General features: G+C 45.8%; 1 protein-coding gene across 6 annotated transcripts in view; it reads right to left on the reverse strand.

Annotated features, from left to right (window-relative positions):
* Positions 1–17,484, reverse strand: part of VPS54 (VPS54 subunit of GARP complex) — a 42,866-nt gene extending 25,382 nt beyond the window's left edge. For 2 of the 6 annotated variants that reach the window (XR_005858176.2, XM_419349.8), the window contains exons 1-7: positions 16,804–16,872; positions 16,344–16,450; positions 7,918–8,079; positions 6,857–7,098; positions 5,404–5,482; positions 3,525–3,559; positions 2,263–2,394 (exon numbers count right to left, since the gene is read on the reverse strand). Coding sequence is in view for 5 of the 6 variants with exons in the window: in XM_419349.8 (XP_419349.3) it covers positions 2,263–2,394; positions 3,525–3,559; positions 5,404–5,482; positions 6,857–7,098; positions 7,918–8,053 (624 nt within the window). In the remaining variant the exon portion in view is untranslated. Of the gene's footprint in view, positions 1–2,262; positions 2,395–3,524; positions 3,560–5,403; positions 5,483–6,856; positions 7,099–7,917; positions 8,080–10,816; positions 16,451–16,803; positions 16,873–17,124 lie in introns of those variants that run through there. The other 4 variants (XM_040697505.2, XM_040697504.2, XM_040697506.2 and 1 more) reach the window with 4 other exon arrangements.
* Between the last annotated feature and the right edge of the window lie 7,317 nt (positions 17,485–24,801).

Consider the following 24,801-nt stretch of genomic DNA (forward strand, 5'->3'; position numbering starts at 1 on the left):
ATCTGAATGCTAATACTCAAATGACCTGGTTTCTAAGAGGTGCCAAGCACTCAAACCTCATGCTGGATTCCAAAAAGCCTATCCAGAGATGGAAAAAAGAAAGTCAGTTACACAGTTACTTTCATCCTGCATACTTTTAACAGTGGGAATTTATGCAGTGTGCAAACTCATCTTTTTTTGTAATATATTTAAAGCAAAAACATCCTCCACCAACCAGCTGTGACACACCTAGCCCATAGGAGAAGCTGAGATGGGCTGTGACACAAGGATCAGAGAAAGGGTTATCATGATAATTTCTATGTATGATTTTTGCAACCAGATGCCCCAGGCCCCTTCACTATGCCAAGTGCTGTAGAACAAACAATAAAATGACAGCACCTGCCTCAAAGAGCTTACAGTCCCAAAGCAGGGCAAGAAATAGAATGAGGTAAGACAGACTAAATTATCAGAGGGAAATCGCTCAAGCAGATAAGCAGTAACAGCCTAAGTACCTGTGTTAATAGCAGGTTTTTCCAAAACCTGTTGAAAAATAGTGCTGGGATCTAAAGTGGAAATTAGTGCAGCAGGATAACTATCTTCCTATCTGATTGCTGTGAGCAAACCCGGGGCAGTCCAGAGCCTTTAAAAAGCAAAAACAAAAAGCGCGGGCCCATTCCAGTAGCATGAAGTAGCGTAATATGGTTTCATGCATGTGGTTTGGAAGGCAACAGGACTGTTTTATGCAATTTAGGTATTTTTATCACCTCTCTAAGAAAGCATGACTCACAGCTATCTACAGCCTTATCTCCACTCTGCTGCAGCAACAGGGGCTCTGGGACTCCTTCACTCCAAGTGCTGCTGAACATCCATCCTGCTGCTGCCAGCCCCACACCCAGGCACTCCCCGAGCTTCAAGCACGTTCCTTGAGAACATGAGTTCCTTGAGTTCCTTGAAAAGACACAGCTTTTTCATCTTTGCACAGCAATTGCCACGAGAAACTACAAAGTAGCATTCCCAGAGGCCACCATCCAGTATGGTGAACATGCAAGGAAGGAGCAAGCTACCTTGTAGCAGAGCCTGCCTGGTTCCTCTTGACATGGAGGGAAAGCAGGAAGACTAAGGAAGACTAACTTTGAGATTTGCAAACATCTTCCAGAGGACTTTGTGTTATTTCTTTCCTAAGGCACCTCTCTTGTTTTGTGGTGGTGTTTTTGTTTTTTTTTAAATGCTAACTCCCAGAAGCTTTCATAAATTAAACAGGGAGGAATATTAAAGTTACAGCAGAATCCAAAATTATGTTTATTCTCTATAGCTATTATTTTCTACTCTGACTACATAACCCTAATGTCCAAAAAGCATAAGACAGGACTGGTGCCTCCAAGTGAAGCAGCTCTGCTTTCCTGCTCTCCAACACACCCAAGTCCTTTGTGAAAGGCAAAAATGGATCAGTACAGCTGACTTGATAACAGAAGAGAAAGCTCCTGACGTACAGAAGATCTGGATTTCGGATTTCTTTTAACACAGAAACCTTCAACCTGAAGTTTACTTGAGATGCAAGCAAGCAGCAGCCTTAACATGTATTCTAAAGCCTCTGTCGCTGCCTTCTCATGGAATTGCTCTTCCTCCTTAACAGCTCCATGTCTCTGAAGTTCTCAACACAGATCTGCTTCGTAAGTTTTAGCAATCAAAGAGCCAATTAATATGCAATATGCAGATTTTTTTCCAAGTTTTTATAGATACACTTATTTAGAAGGGAAAAGAGCTTTCCTCCAGTAAGATGCTTCCTGCATTGTTTACTAATAATCTGTAACACTCCAATATTTGAAGGGAGCATATAAACAGGAGGGGGTACAACTGCTTGCAAGGGTGAATAGTGATAGGACAAGGGGGAATGGTTTTAAACTGAGACAGGGAAGGTTTAGGTTGGATATTAAGAGGAAGCTTTTCCACACAGAGGGTGGTGACACACTGGAACAGGTTGCCCAAGGAGGCTGTGGATGCCCCATCCCTGGAGGCATTCAAGGCCAGGCTGGATGTGGCTCTGGGCAGCCTGGTCTGCTGGTTGGCGACCCTGCACATAGCAGGGGGTTGGAACTGGATAATCACTGTGGTCCTTTTCAACCCAGACCATTCTATGATTCTGTGATAAAACTTAAGTTACAGAAGTCCACAACACTGACATCTCAACAACTAGCACAGGACAGCAGCAGGGGACTGGACTGCTAATAGTTTCTTTGTAGTGACAGCCAGGGTGCATAAGGACACGCCGTATCAGATCCTTACCTTTTCTTGAAGTAACTTGGAGGAAGCTGCATCACGATTTCCTTTCCCACCAGCAGTACTAAAATGAGACCATGGTAAAACGGCATTAAACGTTAAGGAATCTTCCAAGGCAAAATCGGGTTTCATAAAAATCTGAAACAGAGAAACAGAAGAAATAAATGCATCTCTCTCATCTGTATGTACTCTTTGCCAGTTTATCAGACATCCTCGTTCACAAAACTAACGGTGACCTTATTTGTTCATTTTTCCAAAAGTCATTTTCTTTTATCAACTCAGGCAAATTAGTTCTAGACCTTATAACTGATTTATTTCATACTTTAAAAGCTCGCATGATCTGACAAAGCATTATCTTCCTGGAATCTGAAGGGAGCTCCAAAACGACCTCTGTTTTCAAGAACCCAAGATGATCTAAACATTCTGTGCACGAAAGCATAGGTAACACTAAATTGCATGTGTAACCCTAAAGGAGCAAAGCAAATATTCCTCAACAGCAAAGGCATCTTACTGCTGATATATTCATTCCTGGGGCCTTAATTTCTAACAGACTGAAGATGCAGCCAGCTGCTCACATGCACCAAGTGTTGCTTGGGAAAGAACAGGGCCTGAAGCCCATCTCCTTTAGCACACAGTACAACAAATGTACTGGTCACTGAAAGGCTTGGTTGTGTTATTTTCACTTGACAAAACTACTACAGATCTGGGGCACCCAGCTGGACAGCACTATCCCTTTCTCTGTACATGAAGTGTAATTTGAATAGATTCAACACAGGCTATGGCATCCCACTATACTGGAACGTTTTTGCTTATGGGAGTTCAAACACTGCAGCGATCGCTGTTCAGCTGCATTCATAACCAGCACAGAGAGGCTTTACTTGAGGATTCAAGGAGTGAAATCTACTGCTGATTTGTACACACTGTGTAGCACCCTAACTTCTGCCAAGCACTTCGGTTTCCCTTTCCTCCTGAAAGGCAGGATGGCTAATTTTGCCTAGCTCTGAAGTTCTAACTGTTAAAGATTTTTTTAAATGGCATTTGTATTCTAAGATCACAGAAATCCACTTCAGGATCAAGATCACAGGAAACAAAACAAAGACAATAAACAAAACAAACAGATTGTTCTTAATTTTGGTAAACTAAGTGCTAGAGATCCTTTCACTTCAATTAACTTGCACGAGTCTTCCACGTACAAGAGAGTACATTCATGCATTCAAGGCTCTATATGAGAAATTCTTATAAAAGCTTAGAGTTCAGAGAAGCCATACCTTAGGTACTTGTTCCAGATCTGTCCTGGATTTATCTAAAATTAAGCAAAACACAAGCAGTCACTCATGAGCAAAGAACTGCAAACAATTCCTTGAACATTATTAAATACTACAAGGAATTTTTCAGAACAACAGTGCCACACTCCTCACAGCAAATAGACAGGGTCAGAAATTGAAACACTAGAGGCTCTGACTGAATGTGAAAACATTTATCACCAGGGCAGTCAAGCAGGCTGACCCGAAGCACTGCATACTCTCCATCCTTGAAGGTTTTAAAAGCCTGACTGGGTAAAGCCCTGAGCAGCCTGGTCTGCCCACACAGCTGAAGTTGCCTGAAGACAGCATTTGCACCAGTGCCCCCTTCTAACCTGAGTTATTCTGACTCTTTCAAGCATTCTGCTGTCCTTTGCAGTTTAGGTATTGCGTTTAGAGTGTTCAGAGGTGCTCCTACTTGGCTGCTTTGGCAGTGAAAACATCAGTAGTGCAAAGCAGTCTACGTCGGACCTCACATTCCATCATGCAGTGCTCGATCAGCTGCAAAGAGCCAGTAAAAGGTGCTCTAACATTACCCCAGTTTTGGTGATCCAAATCAAAGCTACCCATAGAATGATTTGCGCACAGCACCAGGAGTGTGGATGCACAACAGCTGGCCAGAAGGATGAATGAGAACTCAGGACAAAGTCCCAAGCACACCGAGCACATAGCACAGAAGCAGCCATCTCTCTGAGGTAAGCTCCACTGATGCTTGCATAGAATGAGCTAGTTGAGCTGGGAGAACAGGTACGCTGCTGTGAAAAGTGCAGAATTTTAAAGCAATAAGCCAGAGTCTACCTGTCTTTGAGAAGCGTGGCAAACACTGCATCAGCATTATCTTCCACATTTCTCGCACCTCTTTGTCACCACCTTACAGGTACTGAAATACAGGCCAACAAACTGACCGTGAGCCAGCAGTGCACCCTTGTGGCCAAGCATCCTGGGCTCCCTTAGGAAGAACACCGCCTGCAGGTCGAGGGAAAGCAGTCCTCCCTCTAAGCTGCAAGTGTGAGACAACATCTGGAATATCACGGCCAGTTCTGGGCTGCCCAGTAGAAGAAAGATATGAACATACTGGCCTGTCACTGGACTGACTACACAAAGCTGAATGAGGGACCAGGGTGTATTCTGTGTGAGGAGAGGCTCAGAGAGCTCAAACCGCTTAGCCTGGAAAAGCTCTTACTAACATTTATAACTATCTGATAGACAGCTGTAAAGAAGAAGTCAGGCTCTTCTTGATGCCCAGTGATAGGACAAGAGGCAAAAAGTATAAACTGAGACACAAAACGTTTCATCTTTTACGCTGAGGGTGGCCAAACAATGAAAAAGACTGCCCAGAGCGGTTGTGTAGCCTCCATCTGTAGAGAAATTAAAACCAGACTGGACAGAGTGCAGGGCAGCTGCCTTGGGTGACCCTGCTTGAGCAGGGGGTTTGAACAAGAGCATCTTCAGACACGACTTCCCATCTCAGCCATTGTGGGATCCTCAAGGCAGACAGCTGGAATGGCCTGCCGCTGCTGCTCTTCTTTGCAAAGAAATTTGATGCAATAGTTTCAGCTTCTCTTAAACAAAAGAAAGTCAAAGAAAACACTGCCAGGGACTTAATGACCTGCCAAGGGAAAAATTATGAGCAGGTCTCACAAGCATTTTGACCTATCAAATATCAGCAGCTGTCATGAATGCGCCTGGTCAATTATGCCTGGGTTTTCAATTATTGTTACAAAGCAATCACCAGCAGCTATTTTTGCACATGAAGCCTATGAGCAAGTGAAGGAGATGATCAGTGTGTTGTAGAATTCATGAAAGAAATGACTTTTTAATGATTAAAGGAAGACTCCGACTGTACCATAGGTGTGTAGTAGAGTCCTGTCAAAGGTATCTTTAGAAGGACAAATATTCTTGCATCTTTCATGAACTTTCTCTCTCTGTAAAAGAGAAAATACATTAAAAGAATTACTCTAAGGAATTAAAAAAGATACTTCTTCTCTGAAACAGAACATGCATGGAAATACAGTGCATTCTGCTAAAGAATTCTGAAAGCCTTCCAATAATTCTTTTTTCCCCCCCTCTTAAAAACTCAGATGTTTGTCCAGGTGAAAGGACCAAAAATTTCAACCTGTGCTATGTTATGTTGTTTCTTCTGTATCTTTACAGATTAAGAGAAAACGAACACAGAAATTACTGAAAAGCCACAACAGCCTCTCTATGTAAAGAGATGGAACAATAGATCAACGTAATGACAATATTCATTTGCTGTCTGATCCAGACATCACATAACACACAAGAAATGCTTTTTCACTGCTAGGTCACCTGGCTGAAACCAAGTATCATGGTTCGTCATGCTGAGCTTCAAATTTTATCTATAGGTACAATCAACACTGGTGACCACAGCAATTAGAAATTATACTTCTGAAGACCACCAGTCTGGATCTCTGCTAGAAGCTCCATCATGCTTCAGTTCCTCTTTCCAAAACCTTCTTTGCTTTGCAGTCACTGCATTCATTACATGTTATTTTTAACAGACGAGCTCTTAAATATTTTGAACGTTGGATGTCTGAACAAATGGCATTAAAGACGATTCTCCTTCAGAGATTTCAACCACGATTTACACAGCTAACACCTCCTGTAACTCACTCTCTAACAGCAGAAAATCACAAAAAAGCTACAAACCAAGGAAGCAGAAAACAGTGGGAGACTTCTGTGTTCCTTCAGCTCAGGAAAAAGAAAAAGAAAGTTACTACATACTTACTGACACCTGTGTTTTAACTTAAGAGTTTTTAGAAGTCTCCTACTGGTCCTGGCATCCTTAGATATAGCTTAAAATTTCCTGTTACAAAAGAAATCATCAAGATAGTAGATCTAGTTTAAGAGCTTCATGTATGAATTTTTACATTGGAGATTCTTAAAAGAAATCTCTCTAATTCTTGCAGCACACAGTTATGTTCTAGATTTGATCCAAAGGTCTGAAAACGTTGCACTGTAATGCTCAAGCATGAAAGAATCCCAACAGAAAAAGGATTAATAATCAGAAAGAATGGATATAACTGTAAGCCCTGGTACAGAGTACAGTATTCAAAAGAAAATATATAGAATTGTCTAGAGGGAATTGAGACATTTCTCACACTAAGAATAATGAGATTATAAAACAAGAAACACCTGATGGAGAGTCAACGAGCACTGGAGAACAAATTAATCATCAGCTGACTGGATGATGCACTACTAACAGGGACAACCTCTAATTAGGAGGAGGTTCTCATACCTCCTTCTAGTACTACATGCATCTAATTTGGGGGTCTTACCGGAGCGATTTCCTGTTGGTATGATGCAAAATGTTCCTTGGTGATCTGTGGGAGGTAGAATGAAGGCGTGACTTCAGTGTCCACAAAGTCCACTCCCCATGTTTTTGTAAAGAAATCAGATTCCCTTTTTGCTAACCTAGGATCATTTAGTGCTGCTGGGAGATTGACTTTGGAATGATAAATAGTCCATCTGTGCTGATCCGCAACTAGAGACGGGCTGTCACATAAACTACTGGGATCGCCTGCAGCACAAAAGACAAGACAGGTTGTTAAGCTGAGAAATTGAAAGTTACAGTTTTTGTTAAAATGTGGTTCTTAAGCAAACTGTGCTTTAACAATTACACAATGGAGCTGAATTACCTACACAAAAGACATATTATATCCCCATTTCTCCCAGCACTGAGATATTTCTTCTACCACATGAATCAGTACAAGTTTTGAACACAATAACAAACCCACGCTTGCCATCTTTAGCCCAACACTATTAAGTTACACCAAACAGACAGAAATCCAATCACTTAGACAATTTTTTCATAATCTCAACTGATTGCTTGATCAGAAATAGCTGAAAAACATTAGAATTATATTCTGCAATTCTTAAGATCCCATCCTAGCTTGGTATAACACAGCAGCTATAACTCTGGCTGGTGTTATGACAGCATTAGAGACTTATATTGAGGTAGAGACAGGTCTTGGTCTTTTGCTTCCCACTGCAAGAGTGTTCCAAAGTAAAGCAGCCAGACTCCAAGCACACCAGGTAGGTCTGCTACAGGTTCCCACAGAATATACCTTCTTCTTGCATTTGGTACAGCGTATGATCCCCCACAAAAGATCCTACATATAATGTGAAGATCTAAGAAGAAGATACAAGTGGGAAGGTTCTCCCATTGCTCCAAAGGAAGCTGGGTGGTATAAAGCAGACTTATGGCATACTTTGAAATAAGACCACGGCTTATTACGCTACACCCAAAGTACAAGACAATTTGACGGGAGAATTCAAAAGGGATTTGTGAGTTCACAAATTTAATTGTGTTTTCACTCTCTTCGCCTGCCAACGTTACCTGTGGGCTCCTTGGGACACACATCAGGCAGTGACTGCACGGGTTGGAAGCGTTTTGCAACATCCTTTTCCTTTTTAAAGAAAGCATCGCTGCTGTTTGGCTGAGGCACTGGTGAAGAACTGTGGCTTGATGCCATTGCATAAAATCACCACTTGATAAAAGCTAAATGAGAAACAATAAACATCCAGGCTTCAATGAAGTTACATAGAAAAACATTTCAAGACACAAAACCAGAAGGCAGAATGCAACTTCACAGCCCTTTTCCTCCCCTGCCCTCAGGAATGAAGGTTAGCTCAATAAATGCACACGTTAACAACAACAGTAGCAGAAAGCTTCCAGGCACTTTGGCCTTCCCAGCGTCAGAACTACTGCAGTTCCAGTGCATACGCTCAGGGTACACCTCCCTGGGAGATAGCAGGGAGCTTGGGTAAACAGCCCAGCCCTGTATGTGGGCACAGAGCTGCTGTCTGCACCCGCCGTCCTGCAGCTGCTCCACGCTGACTCAGTAACCAACTGCAGAACTGCTGCAGGTGTGTGAGCTCACCAAAACCTCCCCATCACGCACAGCTCGGAGGCACTGATCCGAAAGGGAAGGGAAATACCCACATCTTGCAAGATCCTGGCATTTAACTACCAACTTCTAACAGCAGCACTTACGCTGCAGCAAATCTCTTTTGGAAAAATCCTATTTCTAAACTAGGCTGGGAGCATCCTGCAAAACAAGTCTAAGGATGAGCTAAGACACACGCAGCATTAGGAGAGCACTGGGTGAGCAGGAGCACAAAGCAACAAGCACTGCAGCAGGAGTGCTGGTCGGACGTCCAGCCATCTGCACTTATGGCAGATAGACAAGTGCCTTGCTCCCTTCTGCTGCCAATACGGTAAGCATGCTTCTGTGTGCCATAAGTGACTGCTGAAGAGGTGAAAACAGCTCAGCAGAACCCTTTCTGTAAGTGTGCAGAAGAGCAGGAAACACATCTTCTCCTCTTCAAGGGAGTGGTGGTTGTTTCCCACGTAGTCAGTATTGAACTTACTAATTGAGATAGAGAATGGGAGCACAAAGGGAAGCCTGGGTGTAACAATCTGCCACACCTTCCTCGGACAACATACAGCATCAGCCTCCATCCCCCAAATGTGCCAAAGAGAACTTTGTTACCACTTCTGTTAGAGGTGCGCGTTCTTCTGCTCTTCCCTTGACATTCTCAACCCCTATTCTTTGTTTGTGAAGCTCTTCCCTAATCATGGAATGGCTTAGGTTGAAGGGACCTCAAGGATCGAGTTCCAGCTCCCCTGCAGGGAGGGTTGCCAACCACTACATCAGAGCTGCTTCAAAGTCCTGCATTGGCAGATTTTCTCCCCAGAAGAGCCTCTGTAACATGACTCGAGGTCTGCTCTAGCCAGACACATGAGCAGCTACAGCCATTTGCAGGAAGCACTGCAAACCTGCACTCTTGCTCTCAAGTCTTTAATTTTCTATCCTTTCTCCGTCACAAAGTATTGCTGCAAAGAATATCCTAAGATGCGACTTGTCTGAAGCACATAAAACACCATAGCCACAATGCTAACTGCATTATGCAAGGGCAAGCTTTAAAGTAAACACAAAGGTCAACGTAACACTGAAGACAGGTTCAGTACTTTGAGTTTTCAGACACAAACTACTCTGCTATGGGTATTTTTTATGGCTCATCACCCTAAAACGTTCACATTGCCTTTACACACTGACAAACTCTTAAAACAGAGCAAAAAGAGAACAATAAAATGCCAACGCAAGCGGTAACCTTCATGCTATTGAGTGGCTTTCAACAAGATATAAAGATTCACAGACAGAGAGGCCTTCTTAAGTGGCAAGCAATACGATGCTGCACTAAATTATTCATAGTTAGCAGCTATTCTGGTAGACTCATAAGTCAGGCCTTATGGATAATTAACCTCCGTGAACAGCCGCGTTCGCACAGAAATAAACCTATCTGTACTGCCAAAGCCAGGCATCCCTCAAACTGCAGTCCTTACAGTGGGAGGCAGTGCTTCAAAGAGAGGGAGAAGAGACAACTGAACACAGATATCAGCATTAAACCCAAATGACAAAGGGAAACGTGAGAAGTCTAGGTGAAGCACACACCCTGCCCCACACCCCAGCCCCTTCACCATCAGACAAGTGAAAAACACATCTTCACTTGCTCGCCAACACGTCTTCCTTTGTGCTATCTGTCCAAAGACTTCACAGGCAAACAGATTTATAACCAGCCATCTGAATCAGCGTTTTAAACAATGCGGTGAAAGACAAATCTGCTGATTTAAGGTAACAAGAAACAGTGACATTCAACGTCAACGTGGAACTGAACTGCTGCAGGAGACCTCAGCTCTTCCAGCCTCCCCTGCAGGTGCACTGCAGCTAACTACTGCTACCTCATAAAGCCGTGCAGCAGGACTTATGCAGCGGGAGCCCTCTGAGCCTCCTGCTTAGAGCAGCATATGTGCAGCAATAGGAACGTGTGTCTGGGTAACAATGACATCAATATTTGAGCGACATATGATTAAAACCGTGTTAGATTAACTCTGCTCTCTCCAGCAATCACTGTCATTTACTCACGTTTTGTCTAGCAACGCGTGTTAAACTAACACAGTAAGAAAACCTAGGGGATCAGATACTGGGGTAACAATGGAAATATTCACAGGATTACAGCTACATCTGCTGCGCTCCTCCAAGATATTAAAGCTATTCTGTGCTCACTGCATTAATTCCCTTCAAGGATGATGTGAAATTACACCTGCTGCCTATCCTTACTGCCCTGAGCACAGCCATGCAGCGTGGAATAAAACGTCTGAGATGATAAATGTATGACCAGTGCTTGGCTGTTGTACAGTCAGCAAAGCAGGAGACCTGAGCAGAGAGCAGTACCTTCACCACATCAGCTCTAAGCAGTTCCGTGATGACTCCTCCGTGACTTCAGTTTCACCACGAAGCTCTCAGTAGTTAAAAGAAGAGCACAACAAACAACACGACTGAGTGTTACTCACAATTAATTGCACAGGATGGCTGTAGCTCTCGTGCACCTGTTGGTTGGGCTTGTTTTTTTTTTAGAATTCTTAATATTTGCATGAAGTTCCTCAGAAACTGCCTCTCCATATTCTAAGGGCTGCTCATGCTGTTACCGATACGGTAAGAGTTGAAGCATCCAGTACACACACTACATGACAGTAGGCAAACTGAACCTCACCTACCCATGGTTAACTTCACTCTCAGGTCTCCTCATTTTTGGCAGCTTTCCATTAGCACTGTGAAGCAATTTTTATTTGTTACTTAAGGTGACTGCTTTATGTGGGTTAATTGTTCCTACTAGGAATCTTCGCATGCTCACACTTGGGTTTGCAAAGCCTTAATGTGTACAAACAACACAAATTAGAATGTATGAAGCCAGCACAATTTCTGCAAGGACGTGGAAGGAATTTGTAGTTTCCCCTTTATCTACACACTACCTCCCAAATGAAAGTAAATCTAGCCTGCTAACAGTAGCTTCAACTTGAGCTGGCAGTTTTGATCCGTCAGCTGGTGCTACACGGTGCACCTGGGAACTTATTAACTCCAGATACCTAACCAATTCAAAGAGCCTGCTCTCCAAACCATTTTGGCCATGAAGACAGTAACAACTGAGAGGAGACACTATGCACCCAGGAAAGAACCCGGGGCTTCAAGCTAACCACACAACACCAAGCAAGCTCTCCTTTAAGTGCTCCACATCGCTCAAGATGAGAGACACTCAGATAGCACCACTGGGTACCTCTGACTGGTATGCTCTGCTCCCAGAGGTGAGTTGAGTTTCTCTTTGAGACTGAATGCCACATTACAGCCACTGCTGCCTTCCATCGCTTTATCTGGCAACTACAGAGCAGAATCAAAACATTTTCAAGTGCTGCTCTGGCTAATTAACACCCTTTGGGATAGAAAACCATCAGAAGCTGCTCACAATTCAAGTTAAAGCAAAACTTTTCATTTCCAGAAGTCATAAATACTGGAGATGCTGCCTAAGGAAAAGGATACCTGAAGTATAACTGAAAGGGAAGAAAGCAGCAGGGACTGTTTCTGCGACCCAGCAGTGTGCCTCTTATTGGTCCCAGTCAGTGTATTTGCTCTGTCCCCAGAAGTCTAGGTTTTCCACTCCATTATTACACAGCTCTTTGTTAACTCAGGATTTAACCTTGGAACAAGAAAGCCATCCTAGGAGTTAAGTACAAACCACCTTTGTAAGACAATGTGTAGCAGCCTGGACTAATGCAAGCTATTTCCTTCAACCAGCTAATTCCTTGGACTGAGATTTCCACGCTTGCCCCTGTACCTCAAGACAGACATCTCATTCAGTGAGGGAGCCAAGAGAGTTAGCTTTCAGCTAAAAGCTTTGAGTGGTTTCAAAGAATAAGGGTAAGGCAGTGGAAACCGTTCTACTAACTCAAGCTCTTTCTGAATACCTATTTACATCCTGGGCTTTTAGAGCAAGCAGTAGATTTTCAGGGAGGTGGCAAGGCTGGAGTCAGAGGACAGCTGTAACATGTCCCCATGCCAAATCATCCATGTTTGCTATGCCTTCCAACAGCTCACTTCCTTATGCATCTTGGAGAGGAGCCTGTGTCAGCCTGGCCCTCCTGAAAGCCCAATAAATAGGCACGTATTTCTAGTCAGACACACACGGGTACCTCAGCCCACTCCACACATCTTCTAATAGTATCCCTAATCTCACCCTCCTGGACTGAAGGTACACCTTCCCTCACAAGTGGTGACCATCCAGATTAGCTTCATGGGGATGAAAGCAGCCTGACAAGGAAGCCACGTATCAGCTGTCAGCTTCACTCATACCCAGACGTGCTGTCACAATCCAGCATGTTCTGCATCTCCTTGGGCTGTGCTGAGCTGAGCCACGGACTGTATAAAAGCAAGAGCAGGATGCCATCTCACAGAGCTTCCCTCAGGTGGGGAAACAGGCAAGAGAAAAGGAATCTGACTTAGGGAAAGCACTGCAGGTGGCCTACAAGGCCAGGGCAAAACAGCACCTGATGTTCATACCGTGATACTTTGTACTGGTTTCTTTTGAAATCGCTGATAAATGTTATCCCCAGAAGCCCCTCTCACTGAACAGTCTATGGTTGTGAGTGCATGTCCTCACTAATGATTCAGAATAATACACAAGTGTACACACTTTGTTAGAAGTTTGAGAGAGAGGTACCTCCCTATGGACAAACCATCTCAGAAGCTGTTATTTCACAGTTCCTCAGGTACTAAATGAAACAAATTAAATGGAACATCTGTGCTATAGCCAACGTACCAAATGCATTTCTTCTCATCTGGAAACCTACTTTCCCAAGGAAGAGCACTAATTTCAAGTCAGAAGGCAGCTTCTGCACGGGAGGAACAGACTTTCCTACAGCTATTTAGGTCAGTATGCGTCAAGTTCCTCAGTGCCAGGAGCAGCAGACTCATTCAGAAAAAAATTAAGAAAGTAATAAAACAAAATGTACGTCAGACAAGAAAAGGCCTCGTGGTTATTTGCCCACCCTATCACAAACGAAGGCAGCGAAATCTCTTTGTACTCTGTTTTTCAGGCATCAGCATTACAGTGCGCACCGCCTCCTGGAAAATGGTGAGAGCAGAGCATCTCATCCAGCTCTGCAGAGGTACGTACAGCTGAACGCAGATCAAGCGGCCCCAGCAGGCACTCCAGCTAGAAGCCTCTCAAAGGCAGAGGCTGTGGAGTGGTGACATTTTGAGGAGAGGCAGGAATACACCGAGCAAAAACAGTAACACTACGGTTCTGACTTCCCCAAAGGAGTCAGACAGAAAGTCATGGTGATCTGTGTCAGCAGCAAGCTTCCCAGCACAGGCTTTCCCCTTGCTATCTGCAGCAGGGTTAGGTTCGATTCATTAGCCTGAAACCAATATTCTAGAGATCTGATTCTTCAAGAGAATCACATCTTTCCAAAGCCACATCAAAGCCCTAAACAACGGCAAGCAGCTATGCAATAGCCAATCGAGAATATTCAACAATTCTGACACTGTGCAAAACAGCTGAGAACAAGGATTATCCAAAAGCAGGCATCATACTTTGTAGTAAGCCTTATTAAGCAAGCTTGATACAAGATGTCAGTCGGCCTGCGGGAGGCAGGAAGCCACTCTGCAGGGCAAGTGTGTGGCAGACAAGACCACTGAAATTTTGCCTTGGGGAGCATGAGGAAGTGCCACCGTGTTTGTTTATAGTTCTCATAAGTGTTAAGAGCAGATCAAAATGAATAGGATCACCTCATCGCTTCCTTTTCATTCCTCAGAGCTTCCACTTACAAGACAAGCAAACATTTCTATAGAGATTAAAAAAAAAAGGCTGGTAATGCTACAATTAGAATACCAAAAATTATAAGCAAAGTCTTACTTTGCTGTTTACAGGAATCATATAATCCCAGTGGACACTTCCTACAATACTGCAAAGCACCTCGAAAGCCACTCCAATAACTATTCCTTGGCCACTTAAGCTGTGAGTTGAGGGATAAGTTTGTGTTTCTGAACACAAAGCTGAAGCTGAAATACCCTGGCATTTTCTCTATCCAAAGATGAGTATTTTGGAACACCTGGTCAGAAAATGGGTCCAACATTTTTGAGTAAGAGGGAAATGTATTGAGGATTCTTTCCCTTTTGCAGAGAATCCTCAGATTATTTTAAAGCCTAACCCCCAGGCAAGGCTGATGCAAAGGGCTGAAGACACAGAATCTAAGATGCGTTGTGAGTATTTGCTGGGACATAAACATATGTAGCCCCAGTGAGATGCAAGTAGGACATCCATTCATGCTCATCCTTTCTCTATGCTTTATTCAAAAAACAATTAACAAAATGAAGCTTAAATAAAATAATAAAACCTGTAAAAATGAGCTAAAAAAAAAATGAAGAAGAAAAGATACAGAAACCAAAAGCAAAACTGAGCCTCCCAACAGGGAAGAATTCAAGCCCTGGAACGTAGGGTGTTTGTTGCCCTTCACTCTTCTCCTGAAGAGACACACAGTTCCTCATTTCCCCAGAAGTGTGAGAAGGAAAAGCAGAAGTGGCTTTCACACCAAGCTGCTGCCCCAAAAGAAACGATACCTACACGATTCCATTTCCCAACTTCTTCCCACTCAAACTGACAAAGAACAAAGTCTGCAGGCCGCATTCTCAATCCACCCTCTCTATGGCTCCTCTGAGACTTCTCAGGGCAATGCTTCCATTCAACCCTTGAAAAACACACATCCTTTTCTCTTCCCATGAAGTTCATGCTGCCAACAGCAAGATAAAATTTCTCTACATATGCCCCAGACTTCTACCACAGACAAAGTGGGTGCTGAAGACCTAAGGACACCCGGGAGAGATGTCCCCAGATGTTACTGGGGAACAGGATGGAAAAGGCTGAGTTCCCTCCCAGCACACAGACTGCAGGCCTCACTGGAGAGGCTGCCCACACAACGCATAGTGGCTTTTGCTTAGAGAGCTGTAGACCTCCTGTCTATTACTTCATCTTCGGCATTGTTTTCCTACCCAAAAGAAGCACTGTCTTACTTCCAGAGGATTTCAATGGAGCAACTATAGCTTTTGTATATACTACCATTTGGGAAACTGCTACGCAGGCTCTCAGACTGGAGAATTACTGCAGCCACTACAACAATTAACGCACTGCAGTCAGAGTGTTTAGTAAGAATGCTGCTTCATAGGGATACAAAGCAGCTGTGGATGCACAGGGCAGCTGTGGCTGCACTTCAGGATCCTCATTTCATAGGTCACCTTCTTGTGAAGGGCTCCCCCAGGCAGGATATAGGTAAGACAGTAAAGTCATCACACCACCTGTGCCTTAGAATTCTCAAAAGCACGCATGCAAATCTCTCAGACAGATATTTTGATGTACTTTACGAGTTTGAGTGTTCTATAACAGAAATCCAAAGTACTTATAGAATATAAGGAAAAAGGATAAGGAAAGGAGAATCAACTAAGCGGTAAGGTCAGGACTGGACATCACAGAGAAAGTTAAGGCTTGGCTGAGAGCACAGGTGGTCAATGTTTGACAGACTATGTCCCTCTCAACAGGGCTTACTGCTGCCGAGGCAGGGAAAGGGAAGACCCTTTGTTTCTCCACAATTTTATCGCAGAATCCCAGAGCCGCTCAGGTTGGAAAAGACCTTCAAGATCACCAGGGCCAAACATCCACCGGACCTACCGAGCCCTGCTGCTGCGTCACACCCCTCAGTGCCTCAACAGTGGGGCGACTGACTGAGATCGCAGCTCTGAACGCTGCTTGGGAAGAAGCAAACCAGAACGGCGCTCCCCATCCCCGTCCCCCATGCTGCACGTGGGGACGTGCGCAGCCCTTCCTGAGCAAACCCACCGCGCTGCCCGCAGATGTGCCGGCCTTGTGCTGCCGTACCTTGGTGAAAACACTCCCGGAGCACCTGAAGAAGGCCGTCGTCATATCTCTGCCGGTTGCATCATACGAGAACCGCCTGCTGCTGTGGCTGCGCGGCAGCCGAGGACCTGAGGGGAGAAGCCCCCGTCAGAGCCTGGCACGTCCCCGCGGGGCACAACCCCCCCCCCCCCCGCCCCGAGCTACACCGTTCCCGCTCCACGGTTGCCATGGAAATACAAAATAGTTATTTAGAGAGAAAGGGACCCGCGCGGTTCCCCCGTGCCCCCCCTGGCCAGGCCCCGCGCTCCGCCAGCACCCGCCCGCCCAGCCGAGGTTGGGGCCGCCCAGACAAAGGGCTCCGGGGGGGCGTTCAACTTTCCCGGCCGCTCCCGAGCGGGGCCGGCGGACCCCCCCTGCCTCAGGCGGCAGCCGTGCGGGCGGCCAGGCGGCGGGCGGCCGGCCGGGGCTCCCCGCTGCCTACCTGCGGCCTACTGCGCACCGCCGCGCCGACACGTCGCTCCCCGGCGCAGGAAGCGGCCCGGGCGGCGGCACGGAGGCACGGCGGTACGGCGGCGGGAGGAGCCCAGGCGCCGCCTCTCCCTCCCCGGCGCTCGGAGGAGGAGCCGCGGACGGCGGAAGGGGCTGCCCCCGACCGGGGGTGGCCCCGGGGGTGTCCCTGCGGCCGTCGCCGTGGCCGCGCCGCCATTTGCGGGGCCCCCGGCGCCATGCCGGGCTGCGGGCACGCAGCTGCCGCCGCCCTGCTCGCGGGCGGCCCCGCGGCTCGGCATGCCGTCAGACTTGCATTTTGGACGCTAATTCCGCAGCAGGCCGCCAAAGTCGTGTCGGGGAGAGTCAGGGTGGCGATTAAAGCGAGGTTCTTCGCTTTGGGTGGCGCTGGAACGGCTCCCCCGGGGCAGCGGGCACGGCGCCGAGCGGCCGGAGTTGGTTCGGACGCTGCTCTCACAAACAGCGTTTAACGTTCAGCTGCTGCTGAACTCGGGGTATCCTACAGAACGCAGGGCGCGCCGCGTCCCGACGAAACACTAACACTCCAAACGTATCGCAGTGCAGGGCCGCTCGGGGCTCTGGTTAATTAACGGCAGTGATGCCATTGGTATTAAGGAGCAGGTGGACGCGCCGCCGTGGGCTGCTGGCTACGTGTGGGTGGCGGTGGAAGTTCACGCCCTGCACGCACCCCGCCTGCCCCCCCTGCCGGCACCGAGCGCCGTCGGTTCTGGCTGTTGTGACTGCTGGATAACCGCGTGAGGAGAATTTGGCGGCCCGGCAGCCCAGCTCACTCAACCACGTCACCACAGCTGCCTCTAAGGTGTTTTTTCACTCCTCGGTGGTGAACGCTGACAGGCCTCTGTTGTGTGCGACGTGTTCTGCAGGCTCCAGAGCAGGCAGTTCCGAGTGGCGGCCACAGGGACCACGAGTCAGAGCTGTGAGGATTCTTGGATTGCTTCCTTGGGAGCACCGCAGCTGTCCTGAGTAGTGTTTGTCCTCCTCAGGGTACCCCTTTAAAGGGCAGCGGGCTCCCGTCTTCAGCTCCTCACTTCTCACATGTAGTAAGGCAATGGAAAAGTGCTGACAAATGTAACAACCTCAGACTGCTGCTAGTGCAGCACACCGGGCTTTTTTGCAAGAGAAATGAGTTGTAGATGCAGGGAAGAGAAATAGATACATGCACACGTTGCACGTAAATAGCAGGAAGAGAGTTGTGGAGATACTGCTGCCTCTACAGGACATTATTACTCTGCCTTTTACTAGCTGACTTGAAGAGACTGCATGTCATGCATGCAGTATCCCGTTCCCTTTTTCCTGTCTCACCTCTTCTGCAACATGGCAGAAAGCTGTATCAGGCCAAACAAATGGCACAGGCTGTGAAAGACTTATCCCAAAGAATCACTTGATTTAAACCTTTAAATCCAGTACATTTAAAGCACAGATCCAGCAGCAAGCAAGCCATTGTACACCCCACAGTAGAGGCTGCGGTGTGGATGCTGCGTTCACAGGACAGACTGCATCTTTGTCAGTTCAAAGCTGTGTTTTGCTGATTCTATTGTCTTCAGCAGCAAAGTGACACGGGTATTCACACCTGTGCATTTACACACTTAGGCTGTAGCTTCCAGGGGGACTGCTCTTCTGTCTTAACATTAGCATGGGTGTAAGCGTGAGGCAGAGTCACAGCTTTTGGATTTAGGGCATGGAATCTCCTGGTCAGGTTTCCCAAGTAGGGCAGCACTATTAGTGGGACCTGCTGTTACACCCAGCACGCTGTACGTTCTTGTTGGCTTGTGGAGCTCATGTCAGCTGTTAGCTCTGCAGACACTGCAGAAAGGATTGCTTGAGAGTTGTGGGTGGGAGGATTTCTGAAGGGCAGTGGAAATTTGTGGCTGCAGTTTTCTTGCTTTCACTTCTTGATTTCACTTTCTTGGGCCGCTGTACATCTGGAAGCATCCATGAGTTCCCAGGATTCGAACTGTTACATCCTGGAGCACAAAGAAAGATCTTAAGATGCTTATCTTGCAGTTACTTCCCTCTTACTTCCCTATCTGGACAGCCTCAGTGGCCTGATGCTACGAAGCCAAATAAACATCTCAGCCACGGTACATATGTGAGCATTCTATTCATCAATCCTGGACCTTTCCTTGTGATAATCCCAGTTCCAGCCAGCGTGTCTCACAGCTCTGACTGTGCAACGTCACACTTTATTGAGGGCAGAAGGTGCACCTTCAACTCCTTTTTATTTACAGTATCAATACAGTTCTTTTCCAATGAGTAAAACATTCCAGAGCTGTTCAGAAGCAATACTTTCATGCCCAGCACTGAAGGTGGACATTTAGATGTTTTTACTGTTGTTGCTTCTGTTGATCCAGGTTAAAACCCTAAAGCCAAAACAACTGAAGAGTGAGACCTGTGTTGTGGACCACAGTCTTTTTTGCACCAGAATATTCCTGCCACTCATTGCAAAGCTTATTGAAAGCACAGCTCAATGTGCTCCCACACGGAGACTGAAGTGTTGGCTACTCAGCCTGGCCCACTGATTGCCACTCATGTGGATGACAGTCTGGGAAAAGCTGCTGAAACAGCTCGGTGTGTGAAAGTGCAATTACATCTCACTTTCTGTCTGCCCTGCAAGAGCAGCAGGGTAACTCTTCTGGGGTTTGCTTTGTTTTGTGAGGTTAAGAAGCAGAAAATGTGGCACTACAGAAATGGTTAATTAGAAAAAACCATGTTAAATATTCAGTTCCTGTTACAAAGCCAATGGGAATTTCCCTCTAGCAACCTGTAAACTTCACTCACCGTATTTTCATAGCATCTTTTCCACTGCCTAGCAGAAATCTCTTTGTCTCTAACAGTGACAACTGTGTTCAGACTGCAGGGACACACTGCAATAAAATGTGAGATCATGAACATGATGTACAGCTGATCACTGCCTATGGATCCGTATGGCAGAAACATGGAGTCTGCAGAATTTACTGCTTTGGATGAAGCCAATAAAATCAGTAATGTCTTTGAAAGGGGTTGTGAATCTAGGGCAGGGGAATGGCACTGCTCAGGTCTACCCATTCTTAGCAATCAGAAATACTCCCCACGTTTTACTTTGGGTCTTGACAACACTGTGAGACTGAGACCTATTGGCAAGCAGGCCCAAGGAGCCTGTGAGTACCACTAAGGCTCTGGGTCAAAAGACAATTCAGGCAGTGGAGTCCAAGAGGTGAGTGAGCTGGCAACCACACTTAGCTGAAAGAAAGTCCAAGAGCCCATGGGAGGGATGGAGGCTGTGTCTTAGTCCTGTGCTCTGCTGTGGGTCTGGTTTGGGTTACCTACTGTTGCCTCCAACAAACATCCCAAGCTGTGCGGGGCCCAGGAATATGTGCAAGAAATGGATGGGAGGAGATGCAAATGGAGGAAAAGACAAAAAGAAAGGGAATTCCCAGTGGAGGAGCAGCTGTTCGTGGTTATTCACTACAGCTGCTGTTTGTGAAGAGAAAGCCCTTCCCACAGCTGCAGTGGTAAACCAGCTTTCCCTCTCCAGCCCCATAGGTCAGCCTGAGGCTGAAGCCCGGTGCTGTAACGTGGATACCATTTTGTAAGCCTACAACTGTATGAGTTGTGCACCAAGACACTCACTGCCCTGCTGTGCCAGCCAGAGTCAAGGCTGCAGTGCTCACCTGGTATGCTTCACAACTCTGACCCTGAAGCACCATCACCCTAGCTGATCACTCAGAGCAGCCATTAAAAAAACATGTGTATCACTCACTTAACATGAAGTGGCCTTCATGCAGAGCTGGACCTACCCCTTAACTGACACTTGCTCAAGAGGCTGAAAACCTCTTGTCTTTGTTTCTCTTACACTGAAGAGGTGCATTTAAATCCACGATGATTAATTGTGCTAGAGACATCGGGGAAAGCCATACCCACAGCTGACCTTTAAGCCCCACATCTCATGGCCTTTAATAAACAATTTGCAGTTGCAATGGAAAGAATTTTGTAGCTACTTACACCTGGGGAGGAGAAAGCAGCCCAGCCTGAGGTCTCTCTTTCTCCCACACTGTAGGATACTCATGGGTGATTTCTGGTGGCTTTGAGAAAGGTGCCTTTAAACCACAGCAAAGCGCTGTGGGGCACAGAGCACTTCTGCCCCTGTGAACTTTCATGTCTGCAGCCTGACCATGCTGATAGCTCTCTGCAGAATCTGAATTGCCATTTTTTAATCACGAGAGTTTGGTGAGGAGATTGTGAGTCAGTAAACCATAGTTCATTTGATGTGGTGTTTATCTGCCTTCCTTGAGTACAACTTACAGCCATAAAGTATGTCTTTCTGGTAACTCTTCTGACTGCAGCACTTTGGTTATCTCAGCTTCCTACTGAAGGCCAAGGGACACGTAGGCTTTGCAGGAGAACGTGACTCAGTGCTGGCACCGTGTTGCAGTGCCCTCACGATATAAAATGACAAACATCCTTATTCCTGTGTACGTGGGACATAGTCCTACAAAGACTCTCTTGGGTAAACAAGTCAAATCTCATGTACTTTTAACCAGGAATTTTTTTCTACTAGCCTAGCTCCTTGCTGGAAGGGCCCTGGTAGTGCTGGATTTCAGAAACTTACACAGCCACGTTGCTCAGCTTGCACTGCAAGCATGGCATTGGGATCCACGAGGAATTTGAGGGGGAATAATGATTCAATATAATTAGAGGGGCAGGTCCCCCAGGAGCCCTGAGTGTAGAGGGTAATGCTGTCAGTAAAAGAGCAACACTAAACAATGATAGGAGCAACCAAACGTTAAGGAACAGTTCTGCTTAGAGGAAGCAGGGGATATGAAAGAAGTATGTAAAATAATGAACGCTGCACAGAAAGCAGATGGGGAGTTTATGCTCTCTTTGTCTTCAGTGATGGGAAAGGATTTTAAGGCTGAATTTTTCATGCCAGTAGCAGAGAAAACATTTCCATGCCTTGTGTAAGTGGAGCATGGTGTACATGGCCACAAGAAACAAGGCAGGGGCTTAATAAGATTAGGAATGGGACAGCACTTCTATAGGGCAACTAAAGTGGCTTCCAAAAATACCACCTATGGTGATTTTGAAGATGATTTTTATCATGTCAGCCAAATGCTAACTACTGCAGCTGAGGATCACGTCTGTGTAGAGAGGTCATGATGGCTCATCTCATATGCTATAGCATGTTGCATCCTTGCTTGAATCAAGATGCAGGTCAGGATGGGTGCCTGGTCTCACCTGGAGGACAATACCCATGTTTTCTCTCAGGGATGAGGATGATCTGGGTCACTGCTGCACGGCAGAGTGCACAAAGCATGAGAAGAAGTGGTTGTTCTTTTAGCCTGCCCCAAGAAAAAGTGACTGGATGAAGGTAGTTTGTCCTCCGTCTAGGGCAGGAATGGTGTTCTTAATAGTCTCCATCAAGATGCTGTCACAACACAAAGACAGCCAATAACAGGGATGTCAAATCAATCCCATTCCTCCTAAGTGATATAGCATTTATTTCTCCATATCTGCCATGGTATCAGAGTTCCTCCTGGCTTCAAGGCATTCCTTGGCATGCTAGACATGCCGCAGATGTATCCACGTTCAACCCAGTTTCTTCTTTGAACTGTCATCCTCTGGTACTGAGGCTGTATAAAATTAAAAGCTTGTGCTTTTGTGCCACACTTTATCAGATACCAGCTTATTCTGATGGAGTACATTAATACCGAAATAAGCAGTGGCTGTGGTGTGTTGTTTTGTTGGCATTTTTTTGTGTGTGTGTCAGATTTCCAGGCTACTTAGTTACGTGCAACACTCCCTTTGAAGTCGGTCACTGCCACCCCTCCATTACAAATGGAGGGATTCTAGCAGGATGCTTTCAGGGAGGTGTAATGGAAAACTGTGTGGTCTGAGTAGCACCTCTGATACCATCACCGTGAATTCAAATGGGGCTCTGCTTTTGAATTAAATAGCAACATGGGAAGTTACTGAAAAACACAACGTGAGATTCTCATGTTTGGGAACAAGGTATCATGGTGTAAAGGCCATGCATGCCTGATATATGGAATTCATGGGGATTAAAGTGCCTTATCAGGGCCCTCCAGCTTTGCAAGGTGTAAATAAGACTTCTGTAGAGAGAAGACTCTTTTTCAATACTGCTACTCTTTGAGATGCTCCAGAAGAATCACACATACAATACTCAGACTTGGAAGGGCCCCACAAGGATCACTGAGTCCATGTTGCACTCATTCTCATGCTATCTTACTTATCTGGTACAATTCTTTCTGGCCTCACGGTCTTTCTTTGCACAAGCAAACTAAAGCTGCTTGTTTGTGAGAACACTCATGAGCCAAAGCGTGCAGATTTGAAGAAGCAAGCAAGCTGGCACCAAGCAAGCAGGGCTGGAATGGTAGTCAGGGACGTTCAGAGATACACATTTGATTTTAGTTTGACCACAGGTTCTGGAACAGAAGTTTGTTTGTTTGTTTTTTAATAAGAACAAAGATAAGGGCCCTGAGTTGTAGATGCCTTTAGACTTTGCTCTTTTCCAGGCTGCAGGGTCCGCAGGTAGATGGCACAACCACGTGATTCCTAATCGAGTAATGCAGAAGTGGCTTAGTGATCACACATGCCACTGCAAGGAGAAACACATGCTGTTATGCATTTTAGCAGCTGGGAGGCTGTGCAAGCCCCATTGGCACCTAGATTAAACTGAGGACAGCTAGGGAAACAGTACGCTGCCTGTCTCCCACCAGCAGCTTCATGAGAGGTGCTACAGGCTTTGCTGCCTCAAGACTCCTCTACTCATCTCCAAACTCAACTGCAAATATCATGGGTTAAGGCAGGTGGGAGCAACAAGGATAACTCTCTTACACCAAGGGCATGATTTTGTAGGGACAGGTAATAGCTGTTATTAGGAGAGTGATCTGTTTGGAAAACATCAAGGCATCTTTACATGTACATTTTACCTTTGCTTATCATGCCTTGCCTGAGCTCTGCACAGCTTCAACAGGACTTAGGATTTGATTTAGGTCGGTTTTATTTCCAGCAACCACTTGCTATTACAGCAGATGGCAGCCTTTCCCCACGTCATAAAAAAAAAAGAAAGAAAGAAAAAAAGAAGTACCAGGATTCCAGACAATAATTGTCTTTTGTTGTTTCCTGGTGCCTGCTTGCTACCAGCAGAAACCTCCACATCAATGGGATCAAGAAGCTAGAGATAGAAACAAGGCTGAAATCATCTCCTTGCATTTGCAAGACTTGCATCCTCACCAGCTGTCCAGTCAGCCATTGTCCCACCCCTATTTGTCTGGGATGACGTTTTCCTTCCAATTGATAACACGGCTCAAGATCAAAGTAATTAAAAATCCACAAATTCATTGTTTCACCTTGACAACACCACCAAAGGGAAAACATCATATTTTATGGGTAGCACGTCAAAACCAAAGTGACGCTTTTCAGTGCTTGATTTAATAAGGTGTTAGTGCCGTATTGAAAAGCACCTCTGTTAAAAGACCTACGGGAGCTGGCTCAATCAACTGTCGTATGGGCAAGGCCTCAAATTACTTCATCTGTTGGTGACTGTTCAAAAGAGCCTCAATTTTGCTCTGTAGATTTTCCCAGCCCTGAAAAGCAGAGAGAGAACTGATCTGCACTCTTGTCTCCTGCCTCCTTTTGATCCTTGTTCTAAGAGCCTGAGCAGGAATGCTTACTGGGACAGGTGTGTTTTTCAGACAAGACCACTAGCAGTTTTCCACCACCACAAGCTCTTTCTGATATACCTGATATCCTGTGGAAGCATTTCTTGTTACTGAGTGGAAACTCCCCCATCCACACTGTTTCACGAGGACAAGAGAGAGGTGCAGAGAGGTCTTGTCCTGAGGTAGCTCCTAACATAAACATAAGAGAACATTGGATTCACTTCTGCTTAGGCTCTGCCTTCAGTTGCTACCATTCATTCTGCTTCTGTTCTCACAGAATATGTTAATGG

This window comes from Gallus gallus, chromosome 3 (assembly GCF_016699485.2).
Source record: "Gallus gallus isolate bGalGal1 chromosome 3, bGalGal1.mat.broiler.GRCg7b, whole genome shotgun sequence".
Lineage (NCBI taxonomy): Eukaryota > Metazoa > Chordata > Aves > Galliformes > Phasianidae > Gallus > Gallus gallus.